Raw genomic sequence first — 21,645 nt, forward strand, 5'->3', positions numbered from 1 at the left:
GATAGTAACATTAAATATGTGCATGGGAGAGAAATAGTAACTCTCTATTAATAGTTAAATATTCACGTTAACAGTAAGATCTGTCTTTACTTCAGAAATATTAAAAATCCATTTTTTAAATGCCAAGTAAGTGTAGTTCTTTTTAAAGATCGAAATTATTCTCTTCTAAAAAAAAGTTTTTCTTTCCTTCTATAATATTCTTTAAACAATTTCATAGGATATTTAAATTTGAGTTTAAGATAAAGTGAAATTCTCTAATTTTTTCCTCACTACAATAAATCTTAGGAATGAATATAGGATTTTAATACATCACTAACAGTTCATACTTTGCAGGGGGTCATATTGGAAGAGCAGAATCTGATCCTAGATTGGATGTTTCACATAGACATCTTCCACGAAACTCAGAACGTTCGAGAAGTAGAGCTCGGTGTGAAAATAATACAAAGAAATTAGCTCCATCTCTTCCAGATAATAAACAGGAGGAAAATACTGCCTTAAATAAGGACTTTTTACCTCTTGAAATTCGTGGAATTCTTGATGACCTACAGCTGGATTCTACAGTTCAGGCTGCAAGGCAAGAGACAGGAGAGTTACAGAATCAGAAGTCATCAGCACCAGCACAAGCTCCTAGGAGTCACAGCCCAGTAAAAAGAAAACCTGACAAAATAGCAGCTAATGAAGATCCCCCTGTTATTTCCAAAAAGCGCCACTATGACACAGATGAGGTACGACAGTACATTGTTAGACAGCAGGAGGAAAGGAAGAGGAAGCAAAATGAGGAGAAGAAGGCCCAAAAGGAGGCCACAGAGCAGAAGAACAAACGATTACAGGAGCTCTATCGGAAACAGAAAGAAGCCTTTACTAAAGTAAAAAATGTGCCTCCTTCTGAGCCATCAGTAGCTAGGCGACTGCAGGATACTTATTCCAAACTGCTACTAGAAAAGACCTTGCTCGAAGAGCCGCCTCATCAACATGTGACACAGGAAACACAGGTAATAGTAGTGCCAGAAATGCAAAAGGAAGTCATTCGTGATTAGAAAAAGCTTATTCGCCATTTTGTTGCTATCATTCCTAATATTCAGGCATATGCTCAGATAATATTTGTAGTAATGTTGACCTTTTCATGAAATTTATTGTATGTGGAGAGTAATTTGATAAACATGATTGAAAACAAGTGCTCAGTTAGCATTTCCTAGAGTGATTGTTGCTGATCTCTATTCCTCTCATCACTGCTATTAGTTACATCCTTGCCTGGTTTTCATTGTATTACTGAGCAGAAAGTTAGATTATGTCAGTAAAAGCCTGTTTTTGTGATCTGTGCTGAAATGAGAGAATATCCTACTGTATGTGATAATTTTGTGAGTATTGCTTTTAAGAAGAATGTTGAGTATGTACCGTGTACCACAGACTGTTCTAAAGGCTTTATAGGCTAAAGCTTCAGTAAATCCTTATAACCCTGAGAAGGTAAATGCTACTAGTATTTCCAGTTGAGAAAACTGAGGTTTAGAAAAAGTATTACTTCAAATTATGCAGTTAGTATTAGGTGCCTTTCTTGGATTTCAGATATAATTTTGCTCTTAATTATAATGGCTGCTTAAGGCAACCAAATTTGAACCAGTTTTATTTAAGAGAAAAAGCCCCTACATTTCATGATCTTTCTAAAGTTGAAGTGACTTAGTATTTGTCTTATGTACTCCCTGAGTATATCTTTGTGATAGTAGTCACATAAATTTGATGTCCTTTTCTCCTAGACCAGACCAGGGTATCAGCCTTCTGGAGAATCTGACAAAGAAAACAAAGTACAGGAACGTCCCCTAAGTGCATCTTCTAGTAGTGACATGTCTCTGTCAGAACCTCCACAGCCTCTTGCAAGGTAAAAAGGAGAGAATGAAAGATGATTAAGCTGCTTTTTTTCCATGAAATTTAGTATAGTGATCTATGTGTAGTGAATTTTGTTGACTGACCTTCTACGTGAGCAAGTTGTTTATTTAGAAATCGGTTAATATCTTCTGATGGGTACTTAAGCATGGTGTACAACTATACATATGCAAAAATACCCTCTTCTACTGTTCAACTTTTACCTGTCCTTTTATATCCAATGTAAATGTCAGTCCTCCCAGGGATCCTGCAGTTGCTTTCTCTGGACTAAACACACAGTAAAACTGTGTGGATGAATGAATCACAGTGAAATTAATATTTTAAAGTATTTGTGGTGAATAATTTTCAAAAGCTATGTTTGTATCTATTACTAATCAAACTTTCTTCATATGACTCATTCCAGTTTATCCATTGTACCTTTCAAAAGCTGTATTTGGATATGCATGTGAACATATGAACAGGGGCTAGGAACAAGGGCTAGATTGTTGATCAGGGACTATGTTACCTTAAGTTTTCTTAAGAAAAATTTTTTTCTTGCTGTAATGTATTATTTGCAATGAAGTAAAAGTAAACTGTGTATGGAATTTGAGGGGATTTTGAGATGATATAGTTTTAAATACTTTAACCATTTTGGCTTCCTGTCTTCTGTTTTACCTTTCCCTGAATTTCCTTCTAATTCTAAATAAGTTATACAGTGTTAAAAACAAATCAAATGTAAAACAGATCTATTATTACCTTGCGTGTGTTCCTTTCCTTTTCTTTTTAATATCAGATTTCTTCAACTTGTGATATATAATCTATTGCCTCCACTTTTCCCTCTACCCATTACTTAGGTTCCCCATTTCTGTTAGTAGTTTCAACATATCTCTGTTACTTTATACTTAGAGGCATGGCATTTCTTTTCCTTGCCCTTCATGTCCCATATTCTTCATTAGCTACCTGGGAGGCTCCAAATTACATATCTGACCTTGAAGACCTTGAAGATCTAGCTCAAAAGCCACTTTCCTTGGCTAGCAGAGTTTATTGTTTTCTATCTACACTCTATTGAACTTTACATGTCTTTATATTAGTATTTATGACATTCTATTTTAACTATTTATTAGTCTCTCATCCCTGCTAGATCTTGAGGAACTAAAGAGTAAGGATTAAGTCTTAACTAGATTAACTGAATTTTTGTCTCCCCTGTTACTCTAGCATCAACATAGTGCCTGGCACATAATTGGCATTTTAAATACTTGAATTTAAAGATCTTGGATTTTTACTCAGCAATATCTTTTATATTTATAACTTTCTTTGTATTCCCATTACTACCAGCTTAGTTTGAGCCCTGATAACCTCACACTCTATATTTTGTGGCATAGAATCTATGCACTAGTCTTCCTTCATTCCGTTTTCATAGCATCCCTTCAGTACACAAGACTGTACAATATAACTTCCAACCAAATCTTGCATGACATGCTTTGCAATTCTCTTATCACTCTGGTTACCCTCCTCCAAATGATTCTTTTGAATTTAATTGGTAAGACTTTACATTTACCCATACTAGTTTGGTCAAGGTTGTAGCCTGTCCAAATCACTTTGAATCATAATTTGATAATTTTTTGGGTTAGCCATACCTCCTAGCCTTCTGTCATCTGCAAATTTGATAAGCATATCTTTATGTCATCATCCAAAAAAATGGACAAGACCAAGGACAAAAATCTCATGTTGTTTTTTTATAAGCATCTACTTAATAGTTAACATTGACCTTTCATGTTTTTATAATATCCCTTAATATACACGGTGTCCATGGTCTGGAAACATGTTATTTATATAATGTCATCTGGGACATCTTTATTCTGACTTTATGAACTTTATGACTTTCTGACTTTATGAACACCCTACTCTGTGTTGTATATTTATAATTGGTATTCATAGTTTTGCAATGATACTCATTGATGTTCATTAATTTTTTAAAATTGAGATTATAATGATCTCATTTCTTCAGTATGTACAATGTTAAACATAAACATTTATTAAATATTTGTTGATTAGAATAATGAATATCATGCCAATGTTAGTATTTAGCAATCTTAAGCATTTCTCTTTATATAACATTATTTTTTTTAATTTTAATTTTTTTTTAAAGATTTTTATTTGGGGGAGAGAGCGAGCATGAGCGAGAAAGCACAAGCAGGAGGAGGGGCAGAGAGAGAGGGAGAAGCAGGCTAGGTGCTGAGCAGGGAGCCCGCCGATGCAGATCTTGAACTCAGGACCCTGGGATCATGACCTGAGCCAAAGGCAGACGCTTAACTGACTGAGCCACCAGGCACCCCTGTATAACATTATTTTTAGAGGAACGGGTAGAGCCAATGTTGTAAAGAATTTTGTTTACCGAGTTTTAAAGGTTATGAAGCCTTCTCTTTAATTAATAGTTTAAAAATATGTGTTAGTTGAAGAAAGCAGTTTGCATGATAACATTCCATTTTTATGAAAATAAAAATGCAAAACACATCACACACATAGAAAAATGTTTTGGAAAGTTATAATTCTAAATGAAATATTAGTAGTGCCGCTTTCTCATTGTTTAGCTATGAGTGATCTTTACCTTTTTTTATCCTCTTTGCCTGTCCTTTTTTTTCCAGTGGTGAGTGTGCATTACTCTTATGAGAAAAAAAAAAAAGTTAAAAAAACTGGTGGCTTAGTCATGAGTTACTGTGTTAACTAACATACTATGACTCTCATTTCCAGAAGGGACTTGATGGAACCTACATGGATGCAGCCTGACAGATTGAGCCCACGAGTCCAGAATTCTCAACCACAGGCTCTTGTTGGAACAGCTGGAAATTTACTCTCCCATCTCTTGAGTCTAGAGCATGTAGGAATTTTGCATAAGGATTTTGAATCTATCTTACCAACCAGAAAGAATCATACTGTGGCCTCGGGGCCACTAACTTTTACACCTCAACCATATCTGACCTCACCAGCTGCTCATCCAGATGCCTTGTTAAAACCTAGTGCCAGCCAATATAAGAGTAAACTGGATCGTATTGAAGCCTTGAAAGCAACAGCTGCTTCTTTGTCCAGCAGGATTGAAAGTGAAGCCAAGAAATTAGCTGGGGCTAACATAAACTATGGGTCAGTCTGGAACGCTGAGTATGATATACAGCAAACACCCCAAGAAGAGGGACCGTGGACCAAGGCTATAAGTCCACCTGTGAAAGAAGATACTGAAGATGTTTTCTCCGCCCGAATTCAAAAGATGATGGGAACCTGTGTATCTCATGCAACTTTTGATGAGGATCTTCCTGGTGTAGGCAACCTCAGTGAATTTAAAAAGCTTCCTGAGATGATAAGACCTCATAGTGCCATATCAAGGTTCAGAATGAGATCCCCTGGTCCCAAACCAGAAGGGCTCCTGGCACAGTTGTGTAAGAGGCGGACTGACTCTTCCAGCTCTGATATGCAAGCTTCTCAAGACAAAGCCAAATTGTCTCTTGGTTCCAGCACAGATTCAGTCAGCGAAGGGCCTCTTCTTAGTGAGGGGAGTCTTTCTGAAGAAGAGGGAGGCCAAGATGGACAGCCCACGTTGAAGGTAGCAGAAATCTTAAAGGAAAAGGAATTTTGTGCTGGAGAAAGAAATGGTTATGAACCCATAAAAGAGTTTCAGAAGGAAGCTGAAAAATTCTTGCCACTTTTTGGGCACATAGGTGGTACACAAAGCAAAGGACCATGGGAAGAATTGGCAAAGGGAAGTCCACATAGTGTCATTAATATTTTTACAAAGTCGTATCAGTTGTATGGAAAAGGTGAGAAAAATAAGTAAGCCTTGTGCTATTTGTATGTTATCTTAAGATAAATCATTTAATAATTCTGTACAAGGTAATACTTAAGTACAAATTTTCATTTGTTCATTTATGAGGATAATAGAGACTTACCTAAATTAATCTAAATTATCTGTAAGCTTCAACTAAAGTAGTGCAATTTCATTGTTAAAATTTCATTTTTTGTTGTTATTGTCATGAACCAATAATTGATTGGTAGTTGTAGAAATTTTGGTCTAATTTAGAGAAATTCATTTGTGGTGTTCAGGATTTGTGTGTACCAAGTGTATGCTAGATTTTCTGTGACCATAGTTATGTGTTTAGATAGAAAATAAGTATATTAATACAGTGATTTGTGAGTCATTGGGAATATAGTGGTCAAGAATCAAGAGGGGCAACTGTAGTAACATTCTAATATGGAAACTATTAGTGCTTGTTAGAACTAATTTTAAAAACAGACTTTGCTCTTGATCTTGGGGTTTTGAGTTTGATCCCCATGTTGGGTTTAGAGATTACTTAAACTGAAAAAAGAAATAGACTTTGGACAGAAATGTAACTACATTTATTTGGGTCATGAAACAACTGACTTCTAAAGTTTCTTATCTCTGAAATCCTGCAGCATGATTTTCCTTTTCTATGATAAACTCAGTTCCTTCAAGTCCCTTTCTCTTTTCTTCCTACTCTAGGTAGATTCTACCCATTTTATGCTAACATAACTTTAGAATTTCCAGGTTGGAGAATGAGGCTGACCCTTCAGTCAGCTATCCATATGCTGTGGTTTTTTATTTCCCTTCTACATAGTGAACAACTTACTTGATAAATGAATTGATTTCATCTGTTCATCTTATGCTTAACTGGTATCACAGTGCATTTTCCTAGAATTCATATTTAGCTACTTTGTTATGATCTTGTGCAGACCTATACATGCCATCAATCTCTTTTGTTAACACTTATTCCTATAGGTGGTAATTTTAAAGTTTTTTTTTGGTGAAAGCAAAGTGCTTTTAAATCAACACCCTCATTTTTTTTTTTTTGCAAGAGAATTGTGTTTTTTTCTTAAATTGTATTAGGTTTTCATTAAGATTTTATAATTATACTGAAATACTTTGAGTTGAAATGATGTGTTATCCAGGATTTGCTTCAAAATAGTCTGGGAGGGGAGTGAGAAATGGGGAGAATAGGAAATTTAGTTGAAACTAGATTGGTCATGTATTCATAATTGTTAAAGCGGGGTGGTGGATACCTTGGTTTCATTATGCTATTTTCTCTACTTTGTTGTATGTTTGAAAATTTCCTAATAAAAAGTTAAAAATGTATTGTTAGATATAAAGATAGATTGAAAAGAAGCACTAATAAAGCAAACTAAAAAGTTCCTAAATCCATGTTGTTAATCCGCATGTTGTGGAATGCTTTGCTTGTAGTTTTTTAATTTTTGTTTTAAAGCACATTTCAACGACTTACTTTTGACAGGGTTTGAAGATAGGTTGGAAAGAGGAACCTCAGCATCGCTTCCTTTAAATGTCATTACAACCCCTCTAAGCAGTGTTTCATATGAAGATGATTTTGTCTCCTCTCCAGGGAGTGGGACTTTGACAGAAAGAAAATCAGCTCTTGAACCTAAGTAAGAATATGTTGACAATATGGGATAAAATCCAAAGAGTGAGAAAAATTTATAAATGAGAAGTGTGGTGTGACTATGAGTCAATTTGTTTAAAGATACATGTAGAGTCTGCATAGCATAGAGATTATTAAGAGCATGGGCTCTGGATCCAGACTGTCTGGGTTTAAATCCTGGCTCTCCTGATATTAGTTATTTGCCTTCAGGCATATTTACTTAACCCCCTGTGCTTCAGTTTCCGTCTTTGTAAAATGGGGAAAATAATCGTACCTGCCTCAGAGTGTTATGAATATTCAGTGAAATATAAAGTACTTAGAACAGGGCCTGGCACACAATAAGCAGAAAATACATTGTTAAGTCAATCTGTGAATTCCAGTAGAGGATGGTATTGGGCAAGTCTCCCATGGTATACTAATATAAAAAGATTAAGTAATGGTTTTCTGTGATAGAATCAAGGATGACCAGATAGATCCTTGACTCCATGATCCCAAGTAAATCAATACATTTTTTTTCTAATTGGGAGAACATCTAAACTTTTGCAAGGCTTTGAAAAATAACAGTATTACAATATTAATATTTATTGGACACAATGTGCAAGGCACTGAGAGGACTGAGGGGGTTTTGCTTGTATTAACTCATTCTTATAATAGCCTGATGTGATAAGTATTTTTGTTACTGTTCCTACTTCAGAGAGGACACTGAAGCATCCAGGTTATGTTACTTGTACAAAGTCATACAGTAAGTGAATCAGACTTTGCCAGAGAGAATTTCCTCCCTAAATTTTGTTACCATATAAAGTAATCTGTAATTACTCACATTCAATATAATTTGCTTCACAAATTACAAATTATAGTCCACATAAAATTATTGGGTGATCTTTTGAAAATTAGTTATATCTGATTAAACTTATGAAAATAAGTATTACTAAAATTAAAGTGGGCAAAGTAGAGTTTTAACTTTTGAACTCTAAAGAAAAGATTAAATTTTTAAAACAAAACTTAAAAAGATTTAATTGTGACATTTAATATCAATCAAGATGATTTATTGCATTTTATTTCTAGGTTGAACATATTATTGGGAGGAAAATAATTATAACATATTAAATGATGAATTTGAATGGAAATTGAGACCACATTTTCCATTATCCAACATTATATTTTTTCTTTTATGTGTCTGAATTATCCATTTTTTATTAGTTTCACTTCAGTAGACAACTCCCGTAGATTTTTCTCAATAATAAATTGAGCCATAGGGAACAATCCAAGCTTATGGTAGTAAGAAAACAAAAAAAGAAAAGTGGAAGCCATCTTCAATTATAGTTATATTCTCCTTGTGATTAAATAGATTTTAAAATATCCATAGTTTTAGCTGTGTTTTAAGACTTTTTATTTTGTTCTTTAACCACTATTGCTTGTTCTTTGACAGTATTAGTGGTAGCAATTTGGGCGTTCAGGAGGACCATTCTAGCAGAAAGTCTGCCTACGATCTGTCCTCTGTGGATGTTACCTCCCAGCATTCGTCAGGAACCCAGTCTGCTGCATCGTCTCGTTCATCTACTTCTTCTAAAGGGAAGAAAGGAAAAAAAGAAAAGATAGAATGTAAGTGGAATTCTACATGGTGACTTTTTCTCTTACCAATCATTTTGTGGTAGTGATCTAAAGTTATAATTTGATTCCATAAGAAGTTAGATTTATTTCTTTATGATAAAATGTGATTAGTTTTCATATTTATTTGTCATTACAGCAATACCTTTTTGATATATAACAGTGTAAATCCTTTGCTTAAACAAAAGGAATACATTTGCAATGATAAAAAATTAAGGATTATAGATAAACAACTGTAAAAGAAGTATTAGTCCCCATTGATCCCTCTGCTCAGAGATAAACTATTAACATTTTTGGTGCCTGTTTTTCCAATGTATACATAAAACCATGTATACCCACACACCCCTTTATTTAAAAAACAGAAATGAAATCATTTAGTTTTGCAACTGCTTTTAAAAAAACTTTAGGGGCGCCTGGGTGGCTCAGTTGTTAAGCATCTGCCTTTGGCTCGGGTCATGATACCAGGGTCCTGGGATCGAGCCCTGCATCAGGCTCCCTGCTCAGCGGGAAGCCTGCTTCTCCCTCTCCCACTCCCCCTGCTTGTGTTCCCTCTCTCGCTGTATCTCTCTCTGTCAAATTAAAAAAAAAAAAATCTTTAAAAAAAATAAACTTTAGAGTATATCTTGTACACCTCAAGCATAATTAAAAGTACTCAAATTTCCTTATCTCTAAAATAAAGATGACATCAATAAATGGTATCAGTAGATGTTTCATATGGTAATTTTGGAAGCTTATGTGAAATTAACAGATAAAATGTATACGTTCCAGTACTTGGCCACAGTACCTGGCCTTTGGCACTCTAAGTATTTTTGAGTGATTGAGGAGAACATCTATCAGTCCCTTCAGTTCTACTCTTGGCTATAATTTGCTCTGTAAGCCTAGAGGTAAGAAGATAGAGTAATTAGGAAAAGCCTCTTAGACTCACAGGATGGCCCCTAGGGAATGATTTTGCTCCCAAAATTGTTTTTTCTTTTCTTTTCTTTTTTTTTAGGATTTGATTTATTTGACAGAGACACAGTGAGAGAGGGAACACAAGCAGGGGGAGTGGAAGAGGGAGTGGGAGAGGGAGAAGCAGGCTTCCCGCTTAGCAGGGAGCCCGATGCAGGGCTCGATCCCAGGACCCTGAGCCGAAGGCAGGCGCTTAGTTACTGAGCCACCCAGGTGCCCCCAAAGTTGTTTTTCCCAGTTGCAAAAATTGTTCATTAACTTAGCAAACCACAGGGGGAGGAGAAATCAGTAAAAAAACCCCAGAAAACTGTTTAAAAATTAAAATCACCTATAATCCCTTTACTTGAAGATAACCAATGCTAATGTTTTTTTAAATTTTGTTTTAACAATTGTGGTAAAATACACATAACATAAACTTTATCATCTTAACCATTTTCAAGTGTACAGTTCAGTGTCATTAAAACACATTTACATTGCTGTGCAACCATCACTGCCATCCACCTCCAGAACCTTTGCATCATCCCATACTGAAACTCTGTATTCATTGAACAGTAACTCTTCCTTCCTCCCATTCCCCAGCCCCTGCAAACCACTATTGTGCTTTCTGTCTATGAATTTGACTACTCTAGATACTTCTAGATGCCACATAGTGGCATCATACAACATTTTTCCTTTAGTTTGGCTTAGTAGCATGTTTTCAAGTTTCATCTGTGTGGTCGCTTGCGTGAGAATGTCCTTTTTGAGGCTGAATAATATTCCACTGTAGGTATACACAACATTTTGTTTATCCATTCATTATTTGATGGACATTCTGGTTGTTTCCACCTTTGGGCTATTGTGAATATGTTGCCATAAACATTGGTTTATCTCCCAAATAACTGTTGGGAGTCCCTGCTTTCAAGTTTTTTGTGTATATCACCAGGTAGGGATTTGTTGGATCAAATGGTATATCTATGTTTAACTTTTTGAGGAAATGGCATACTGTTTTCCTTTGTGGCTGTGGCAGTTTACGTTTCTGCCAGTAACGCACACAGGCTCCAACTTCTTCACATCCACGCTAACACTTTCTCCTTTCTTTTTTTTTTTTTTAAGTAATAGATATTCTGATGGGTGTGAAATGTTAAGATTTTTAGTAAGTATCCTTCCAGATAATTGTAGGCATATATAAATAGGAAATGTTACATGTAAGGGACCGCATTTGTTTACATGCTCTTTTGTTTTGTCAGTGGGTTATAGATCTCTTTCTCTGTCAGTAAATATGGATAACCCTTGTTATGATTATCCAGTGTTTTATTATTTTAATATATTATAATTTATTTAGCAAATTGTTAGACATTTAGGCCACTCTATTTCTTTTTCCCATTATGAGCACTGCTCCATTGAATATCCTTATAAATGTATCTTTATGCATTAATCTGGTTCTTTCCTTTAAGGTAAAATTCTAGAAGTGAGGTAATGGGGCAAAGAGTATGTCATGTTTAGAATTTGGGTACATTTTGCCAAATAACCCCTTAGACAGCTAATGCCACTTTATACTCCCAATATGAGAGTGCTAGGGAGAAATTATTGCTTAATCATTAACCTAGTATAACTCTCTTGCAGATTGTTCTGAAAGTTTTTGGTGGGAATTAGACATCATTCCACCAGCACTTCCCAATGTCTGTCTTTTCTTGTGAAATACTGTTTCAGTTGGATAAGCTGTCTCATAAGTGTTCTGAGTATAAAAGAGCTCCATGGTTCCATAAATTTGGGAAATGCTTTTAGAGTGAAACAGGCTTCTTTTCTACAGGATTTATCAATACTCCTGATATACTAACATGCATTATTTATTTTAGGATGAGGATGAGGCTGTAGTATGAAGTATTTTCCAAATTTATTTGACCACAGAATCATTTCTTCCATCAGCATGTTAAGGCATTTGAATTCAGCTGAACATATTTTGGGAAATGCTGAACTTACTCAGTTCTTTTAGTTTGCAGTTGTTTTGCATTGTTTTTTTAGTGTCTCACCTGAGGTTACCAACTAGTTATTGGTAAAGCCTGGATCATGACTTCTGACTCCCAAATCCAGTTTACCTGCTACTATAATATACTGTAAACAACTTAAAATATCATGATATATTGGATATATGAGTATAAGCAATATGATTCAGTACAGGTTTTTAAAAATTGTTATCTGAAACATAATTAGATGAAGTACAGGTAGTGTTTTGTGGCTTTCTGTTTCCCTGATCCCCTCTCACAAGGCCTTAAAAAACCTCTTTGTATCGTATTTGATACAGCATTATCTAAAACTTAGTTTCTCCTTTATCCCCAAGTTCTAAAGTTAGTGTCGTTTTTGTTGTATATGCTCCATCTGGTGGTGAGAAATAGTGTCTGCCTGCTCTGTGCAAAAACTTCCCACGTGATTGCAAGTGGTTGGTAGATTAAAGTGGTAATTATCATAAGAAAAAATTTTTTTATCTTAATGTAATTTAAAACCTATAAATAGAATCTTTTATTTATTTTTTTAAAGATTTTATTTATTTATTTGTTTGCTTATTTGTTTAAGAGAGAGGGAGAGCGTGAGCATAAGCATGAGCCGAGGGAGAGGCAGAGGAAGAAAGAGAGAAGCAGACTCAGCTGAGCAGGGAGATCAATGTGGAGCTCGATTCCCAAGACCCTGGGGTCATGACCTGAGCTAAAGGCAGATGCTTAACAGACTGAGCCACCCCGGCGTCCCTCATTTGGCAATCTTTTAAAGTAGGGGCACATATTTCCTTTGTGTATGGGTCCCTTGGTTGGAGTTTAGGTCTTTCTTGCATAGACCGTTGTATTGTCTACAATTTCTGGTTGTTTGAAATCAAGAGCAATTTTTAAATTGTGTATTTATTTTCAAAGGTTAATATTAAATGAGTAAAGAAATGCATTTTTATTATGAAAAAATTAGAGATACCCAGTATTAACAACTTGCTTTTAGTCTAGGGATTACAAATAGATTTTAGATTATAGAGTCCATTCAAACTGATTGATAATCCTTTAGATTATTTGTGTGTCTCCCCCCACCACCCCCCCGTTGTGGTAATGCATTCAGCATATCTAATTCATGGTACACATCTTTACATAGCTTCCTAGGATGAATTACTATGAATGAGATGAAATTTCTGATTCAAAGGGGATCAAAAATTATTTTCATGCATATTGTAAGTTGTTCTCCAGGAAGAATATATCATGAAAACAATGTATGAGTATCCTTTTCTGTGTGTGCTGAATAACACTCAAGGCTTTATTATTTTAAAAATATTTGCTAATCTAGTAATGAAAAATGGTATCTTATTTGAGGTGGTTTTCATTTCTTTGTTAATATTTTCATATGCTATGACTTTTCATTTTTCCTTTTTTAAACTAAATTTTAATGAAAAGTTGTTATCCTATTACTGTGACTACAACAGAGTATATTTATTTGTTAGTTTATTTTTTATGTGGTAAAATACACCCAACATAAAATTTGCCATTTTAAATATTATTTTCTTTCTTTGATTTTGTTTACTCTTTTTTATTTTTTTAATCCAAAATGCATTTATTGGGATAGTTTCCACTCATCTTGATTCAGGGTGCTTTTTTTTTTTTTTAAAGATTTTATTTATTTTTTTGACAGAGACACAGCGAGAGAGGGAACAGAAGCAGGGGGAGTGAGAGAGGGAGATGCAGGCTTCCCGCTGAGCACGGAGCCTGACGCAGGGCTCGATCCCAGGACCCTGGGATCATAACCTGAGCCGAAGGCAGACGCTTAACGACTGAGCCACCCAGGCGCCCCGATTCAGGGTGCTTTTATTGCTGCTCCTGCCTGAAGGAGCATCCTTCTGTAAGCCTTGCTTTTCTTCCTGTGGGCTGGCAGAGGACAGTGGAGCAGCCAGCACACAAAACTACCATTTGTGCATGGCTAAAGACAGTGGTGCTTTTGTAGCATCCTGGGTACTTCATGTCCATGAAGGAGGAGTTGGGGCTCAGCACCAGGTGCATCCTCTTATGCTTCCTCTTCTCCCCTTCCGGGCAAGTGGCGGAGGTCCTTTGTGAGGAGCATGTTTTCATGGGGAGGTCATCACCACCGGAAAGCTATGTACACTTTTTTTTTTTTTTTAAAGTAGGCTCCACATCCAGTGTGGAGCCCAGCGCAGGGCTTGAACTCACGACCCGGATCTCAAGACCTGAGCTGAAATCAAGATTTGGATGCTTAACTGACTGAGCCACCAAACACTTTTTTTTTTAATTGAAGTATAGTTGACACACAATTACATTAGTCACAAATACACAACATAGTGATTTGACAACTGTAATTATGCTATGCTTACCGAAAGCGTAGCTACCGTCTGTCACCATACGGTGCTATTACAACACTATTGACTTTTTCCTATGCTGTACCTTTCATCCCCATGACTTAGTCCATAACTGGAAGCCTGTACCTTCCACCCCCCTTCACCCATTTTGCCCATCCGCCTATCCCGCTTTCCCTTAGGCAGCCACCAGATTGTTCTCTATATCTACGGATCTGTTTCTGCTTTGTTTTTTTGTTCAATTGTTTTGTTTCTTAAATTCCCACATACGAAATCAAAAGGTATTTGTCTTTCTCTGCCTCATTTCACTTAGCGTAATACCTTCTAGGTCCACCCAGGTTGTCACAAATGGGAAGATCTCATCTTTTTTTATGGCTGAATAATATTTTGTGTGTGTGTGTGTGTGTACACACCACATCTTCTTTATCCATTCATCTATTGATGGACAATTAGATTGCTTCCATATTTTGGCTATTGTAAATAATGCTGCAATAAACATAGGGGTGCATATATTGTTTCAAATTAGTGTTTCAAATTAGTGTTGAATAAACACCCAGTAGTGGAATTACTGGGTTGTATGTATGGTATTTCTATTTTTTATTTTTTGGAAACCTCCATACTGTTTTCCACAATGGTTGCTCCAATTTACATTTCCACCAACAGTGCAGAAGGACTTCCCTTTCCTCCATATTTTGACCAACACTTGTTATTTCTTATCTTTTTGATACTAGCCATTCTGACAGGTGTAAGGTGATATCTCATTGTGGTTTTGACTTCCATTGCCCCAATGATTACTGATGTTGAGCATCTTTTCACATACCTGTTGGCCATGTGTATGCCTTCTTTGGAAAAAATGTCTATTCAGGTTCTTTGTCCCTTTTTAAATCAGATTATTTGGGGTTTTTTTGGTGTTGAGTTGTGTCAGTACTTTATATATTTTGGATATTCACTCCCTATCGAATATATCCTTTGCAAATACCTTCTCCCCCTTATTTTAACAATTTTAAGTGTCCAGTTCGGTGGCATTGAGTTGTTTTTTTTTTTTTTAAACACTGTTTGCAACCCTTATCATCATCCATCTCTGTAACTTTTTTGTCATCCCATACTAAAACTCTGGGCCCATTAAATAAACAGTGACTTCCCTTCCTCTGTTGTTGCCCCTGCCGCACTCCTGGCAGCCACGATTCTACTTTCTGTCTTTGAATTTGATTAGGCGATTTAACTGTTGCTAAGTGTACATTTCGGTGGTATGAAGTACATTCATGTTGTGTAGCTGTCACCATTGTGCATCTCCAGAACTGTTTCAGCATCTCAAGCTGAAACTCTGTTCCTCTAAGTAATAACTCTCATTTTCTCTCCCCCTTGTCTCTGGTAACAAGTGTCTACTTTGTGTTTCTATGGATTTGCCTACTCTACGTACTTGTTATAAGTGTATGATCATACAATTTAGTCCTTTTGTGATTGGCTTATTTTAGCATAATGTGCTTTAAGATTCATCCATGTTGTAGTGTGTGTCAGAATGTCCTTCCTTTGAGGCACCTGGATGGCTCAGTCAGTTAAGCATCGGACTCTTGACTTCAGTTCGGTCGTGATCTCAGGATTGTGAGATCGAGCTCAGCTTTGGGCTCCATGCTCAGCGCCTTGGCTTGGGATTCTTTCTTTCCTTCTGCCCCTCCCTCCCTCACCTTTCGCACGCACCCGTACATGCGCGTTCTCTCTCTTAAAAAAAAAATAAAAAGAATGTCCTTCCTTTTTAAGACTGAATAATATATCATTGTATGTAAGTACCACATTTTGTGTATTCATTCATTGTTGAAGGGCACTTGGGCTGCTTCCACCTTTTGGCTACTGTGAATAATGCCGCCGTGAACATGGATGTACAGCATAATTGTTTCCTTTTTCATTTACTTTTGATCTTTAACCATATATCTACATTAGAAATATTTTTGCTGTCATTAAAGTGTATATGCAGTTCTTTTTTCTACTTTTTAAAATGTAACATTTTTTCTCATGTTGCTATTGAAACATAAAATCAGGCTGCCCTAGACTTAAAGTCATGAGACCTGTTTTTATGTTTTATTTCTGTGTGACCATGTATATCCTCTAGCAAGTTATATAGCTTCATAGATTTCTAGTTACCTCATCAGTAAATTGAGCATATGGTATTCAGTTCATAAGATGTTTAAGAGTGATAAAGTAATATATGTGGAGTGCATTTTAAATTACAAAGTGCTAGTTAATGTTCAAGTTACTATTATCTATGTAATTTAGACAACTCTTCAGTTGTTGGAGATTTAGGTCAAAATTTAAAAAATTTTAAAGTTTTACATTCAATATCATGCATAATTTTTGTTTATTTCAATAATCTCCTTAAGATACACCTAGAAGTAAGATTATTCTGAGTCAGAAAATATGAGCAGTTATATGAATCTGGCTACGTAGTTCTTGTCAAAAAGTTTTTCAAAATGATTGTGTAGTTCAGTTGGCTTTTTTTTTTTTTTTTGAAGATTTTATTTATTTATTTATTTATTTGACAGAGAGAGAGAGAGACAGCGAGAGAGGGAACACAAGCAGGGGGAGTGGGAGAGGGAGGAGCAAGCTCCTGGTTGAGCAGGGAGCCCCATGCGGGGCTCGATCCCAGGACCCTGGGATCATGACCTGAGCCAAAGGCAGACGCTTAACGACTGAGCCACCCAGGCGCCCCGTTCAGTTGGCATTTGATACTGTTTTTCTCCCAGCTCTGGGTTTTATCCTTAAAGGTCTTCAAAAGGTTACTTTTTCATAGGGATAGAACAGTACTTCATTCTTGCTTAATATGCTTGTCTGTTTTTTACCATTTTATTTAAGAACAATTTATTTTTTAACATCAAGTGGGGGTTGTTAATAGAAGAAACTTTATTCTTCTTAAACGGAAGCAGAAGGATGAACTACTTTATTTTATATATGAAAAATAACTTCTAAGAAGTCTGATCTGTACATTTTATTACTTTCTTGAAATATAGGTATCAATTATTTCTCAGTAGCTTCTGACATTGGCAATCAGCTTTATAAGAAATTTGCTTTATAGGGCTGGATTCACTCCCTGGAAATATTCAGAACTCACTTCTTGACGAGGAGAAGGTACACTCTGGCTCGGAACGTGGCTCTCATCAAGGAAAGAAATCTGGGACCAGTAGCAAACTTTCTGTTAAAGATTATGAGCAGACTCTTGACACTGATAGCATTTTGGAGGATCTTTCTGGGCATTCTATGAGGTAAAGTAATGTATATTTTGTACCTGTAATTCATATTTAATTAAAGTTATAATATCATTGATGTTCAGAGAATCCATTCAATAAATTGCTGTATTTTCTGAATAGACTTGGTAGTTTTGTTCATAGTTTGGGTCTTTATATTTTAAAATATGGTCATCTCTCACCTAAACTATTACAGCCTCTCTCAGGAATACTTTGCCTGTAGCACAATCCACCTTTCTATTCTAAATGCCATTGCCACTGTTGTTATCTTGAATCAATCCTTTGACCAAGAAACTGTTCTCCTTAGGGTATCCTGGGAGCTCACAGCTACTCTGTGGATGAACTCCCAAGAACTTAACTTTATTTGAAGTGTTTCACTAGGCTACCAGAGACTATCTCATTTCCTTTATCTATACATTTCTTCTCATCTGTGTTCATCCACTCTTTCAACACAACTACTTAGCATCCTTTTGTCTCATCTGTTTCTTCCTGTGAACTTTTCTCTCCTCAACTTATTTGTTGACTCAAGCAGATTTTGAAATCTCACTCTTATAATGATTACAGAGAGCTTGCATACTCTTTTTTTTCCTTCTTTTTAATTATCATACAGTATTATACACGGAGTCTGTGGCTTATATATGACGTTTTGTGATTGCTTCATATGCAGTTTCTACTCCTTTGTCTGCATGGCTTTTTATCTATTGCACTAGTTTTGTCCTTCTGGAAATTTAAGCTATGAGAAGACATGGATTTATTTTTTTCTTTTAAAACTAACTGTTTGCTTTTTCTAGTAGAGTCACATACAGATAATCAATTTTAATGCTTTCATGTTGTAAATCTTACATTGTTAATTCCATCATTGCTATATTTAAAATTGAATTTTAATTTTTTTGTCAGAAAACTTTACCTTTCCTTAGAGATATTCATGATAATTTATTTGGCAAAATCTGCAAAGTTAAACATTTCTAAAACAGAATCCACAGCCAAATAAATTTGATAAATGCCCCACACTATAGAATAGACTTCCCCCACCACCTTCCTCACCTATAATTTAAGGCTTTGATGAAGAGGTGTTCACATTTTAAAAAAAATAGTTAACGTATTTTTTTCTTTACTTATTTGGCTATAGTCACTTTCTGTCCCCAAGCTCTTTACTTTTCTGTCCTTTTTATTTTTTGGAGAATTTATTAACATCGTTGGAAGCATAATTTTGGAAATGCTAGTCTAGGTGAATCTTCTTTGCAGAGCAAATACAAATTCAGTTTGTAAAACCACAAGATGAGATTCAGGCAGAGTACTTGGGTTTTGATATTGTGTTGGAATTCTTTCTTGGAAATCTAGTAAGAGACAGAAGTAATAAAATTATTTTTCTGTTCCATAAATGAGGTTGTTAGACTATTAGAAATAGTAGTTCTCTAAACCATCAATAGTAAATTAAAGGTCACTGTAAACAAGTGAGTATCTCTCAAGACTACTTTTATTCAAATACTTATATGCTGGATTTAAGAGAAATGTCTATCTTTGAAAACTATCTCCTGGTTTTATTAAAGCTAAAAGTAAACTTCTTTTACTATGTTAAAAATATGTTAACTGGGCTAACTTGCTTTATGAAGTATCTTTAAGTAATTTATTCAATAAATGAATGTTTAGTGCGTGGCATCATCTTTTTGTTATGAGAAACAGTAACTTTAATGAGTCTAATTTCTCAGAGAGGGGCTAGGCATGTGCCTTGTATTGAAATAAATACATTAAGAGTTATTATAATCAGACTGCTTATATGAGAGGTTACTTCTTATTAGAAAGTGCAGGAAAGAACTATAACATTAAAAGATAGATGAAAACAAATGAGTACATATAAAGTACTTAGAGATGGTTAGTAGGAAAATAATTTTTTGCTGTGACTTTTTGGGTTAAGAGGAATAACAAAAGAGTGGATTTTGTCATTTCTTAATTTTTAATACAAAATGATAACTTTATTCTCTTTCAGAGATAGATTTTAAGACATTTTTTATATGATAGGCTTGACCTTACCTTTTATATATGACTGTAATTTTATTGCTATATGAGGTCTATGTATTTTAGAAGGTTTTGCCTCATACTGTAATAAGTGATTCATTATATATGTACGTTGTAGAAGAAAGAGTTAAGTGCCAATTTAATTGAGACTCCTTTTCTATTTTATTATTTTGGGCAGGGTTTGTGCCTGGCTCATTCACCACTGTAAGTCTAGCAATGAGAGCCATACTCAGTCATTCATTCAACATGGCAACTATGTTGAATTATTAAATGCCTGAATCACAGCCTTTTAAATGTCAATAAAGAATGTAATGCATGATGTTCTTATGAATTGTTTAGCTGGCTCTTGAAGTAGTTTTCCTTTCTCTAACGTCTTTATGAAACAAAACTTCTAGTGTCTCATCAGACAAGGGAAGATCTCAGAAAACTCCAACTTCTCCTCTGTCTCCAAGTTCCCAGAAATTGTTGCAGTTTGACCTTCCAGGAACTTCATTAGAAAGATCTAAATCCTCGGTAATAACGCCTCCATCTATAACAGGATTTAAGCCTAATGCACCTTTTACCGATATGAACCTTGCTGCCAGCAGAACAACTACAGAGATGGCCTCAACACCAGGCAAGTAGATCTATGCACTTGTAATTTAAGATACTACTTTTGTCCCTTAAAATCCGTTTTATTTCAGTTGAACTGTAGGGAAATGTTATCCCATCAAGTGAATGTGATTACTTTTTGAAGTATTCAAAATTGTGCAGGAGAAGAAATATTGAAAAGCATGACAGATTCAACATTGGTGATTTTTCCCCTTTTGCCAGCCTGAGTCAGAACACACCTGGAAAATAGACACCGTGCTAATTAAGTCACTGTCTTTCATGCAATGGAAAGCAAACTCTTTTTGGTTCTTAAAATGAAAAATGAATTTCAAAAATCTGAGAGGTCGTTTCTTTTACATTTGACAGTTGCTTATGCCTTCTAGGTTCTAAGCGCTTTTCTCCTGCTGGCCTCCAGCATCGTATGGCGGCAGAACTCAGTTACCTGAGTGCCATTGAGGAGTCAGTGCGCCAGCTATCAGATGTGGAAAGAGTTAGAGGCATATCACTTGCTCAGCAGGAGAGTGTATCTCTGGCTCAGATCATAAAGGTATTTTTGGAGTTTTCTTCTTTAGCTTTCTGTGTTTTTTCTCTTTTCTTTACTATTTAAAATAGTTTCAATGATGAGGTAAAAAACCAAAAACCAGCACACAAAACTTTAACCTGCTAAGTAGAAAAAAATAGTCTTGCCATATAGCACCTATGAATAACCCTGGGGAAAACTGTCATATAGAGTACTAAAAAAGTTAAACATAGAATATTTGACAGCAGAACAGTAATTCAGCCATTTTCTCTCAAATATTTCATTTTCCTCATTCTTTATTTTTTTTAAATGACTGTAAAAATCAGCTCATCAAGCAGTTCTCAATATTTTCTTTCATTGACAAATCAGAGATGACTGAGTTTTTATTGTTTTGTTTTTAATGCTTTATTTGTACCAAAAAGAAAAGTTTCTGAGATCCAGGTATTTAATAAAGCCAGGATAATGTGGACTTTTCCTTAGCTAACAAAAATCCAGTAAAGGTAGAAGCAGTGTTCTAATGTGGAGTTGCTGTTGCTATCTTTAAAAAAACAAACAAACAACAAAAAACCCTTAGTATTTACATATAAAATACACAGATTTTAAGTGCATAGTTTGATGAGTTTTGATCAATGTAACCACAACCCTAATCAAAATAGAGAACATTTCTGTCACTTCAGACAGTTCACCCATGGACCTTTTCAGTTAATCCCCTCTCCCAGAGGCAATTACTATTCTGATTCCTAATCACCACAGTTTATTTTTGCCTGTTCTAGAACTTCATATAAATGGAAATATACTTCGTACTTTGTTGTGTTTAGCTTATTTTATGTGGTATAATGTTTTTAAGATTCATCCATGTTGTTGTATCTGTTGTTTTGTTCGTGTTGCTTTTTTGCTGAGTAATATTCCATTGATCAATATAACATAATTTGTTTATCCCTTCTCCTCTTGATGTACATTTGTATTTTTTCCAGTTTTTGGCTATTAAAATATTCCTGTTATGAATATTTTTTACAACTCTGTATTCAGCATATGTTTTCATTTTTCTTGCTTTAATACCCAGGAGTGTAATTGCTTGGGTCAAGTAAAAGTATATACTTAATTTTATATGAAACTGCT

General features: G+C 35.3%; 1 protein-coding gene and 1 pseudogene across 5 annotated transcripts in view; one reads left to right on the top strand and one right to left on the bottom strand.

The window, feature by feature from the left end:
• Nucleotides 1–21,645, top strand: part of CEP350 (centrosomal protein 350) — a 155,946-nt gene that overhangs the window by 48,217 nt on the left and 86,084 nt on the right. For all 5 annotated transcript variants that reach the window (XM_032393214.1, XM_032393212.1, XM_032393213.1 and 2 more), the window contains exons 10-17: nt 334–992; nt 1,752–1,873; nt 4,609–5,666; nt 7,152–7,302; nt 8,725–8,897; nt 17,231–17,417; nt 19,811–20,031; nt 20,390–20,553. In XM_032393214.1, the coding sequence (XP_032249105.1) occupies nt 334–992; nt 1,752–1,873; nt 4,609–5,666; nt 7,152–7,302; nt 8,725–8,897; nt 17,231–17,417; nt 19,811–20,031; nt 20,390–20,553 (2,735 nt within the window). The remainder of the gene's footprint in view (nt 1–333; nt 993–1,751; nt 1,874–4,608; nt 5,667–7,151; nt 7,303–8,724; nt 8,898–17,230; nt 17,418–19,810; nt 20,032–20,389; nt 20,554–21,645) is intronic.
• On the bottom strand, nt 13,623–13,913 carry LOC116624941 (annotated as a pseudogene).

The sequence above is a fragment of the Phoca vitulina genome, unplaced genomic scaffold (genome assembly GCF_004348235.1).
Source record: "Phoca vitulina isolate PV1807 unplaced genomic scaffold, GSC_HSeal_1.0 scaffold71, whole genome shotgun sequence".
NCBI classification, from domain to species: domain Eukaryota; kingdom Metazoa; phylum Chordata; class Mammalia; order Carnivora; family Phocidae; genus Phoca; species Phoca vitulina.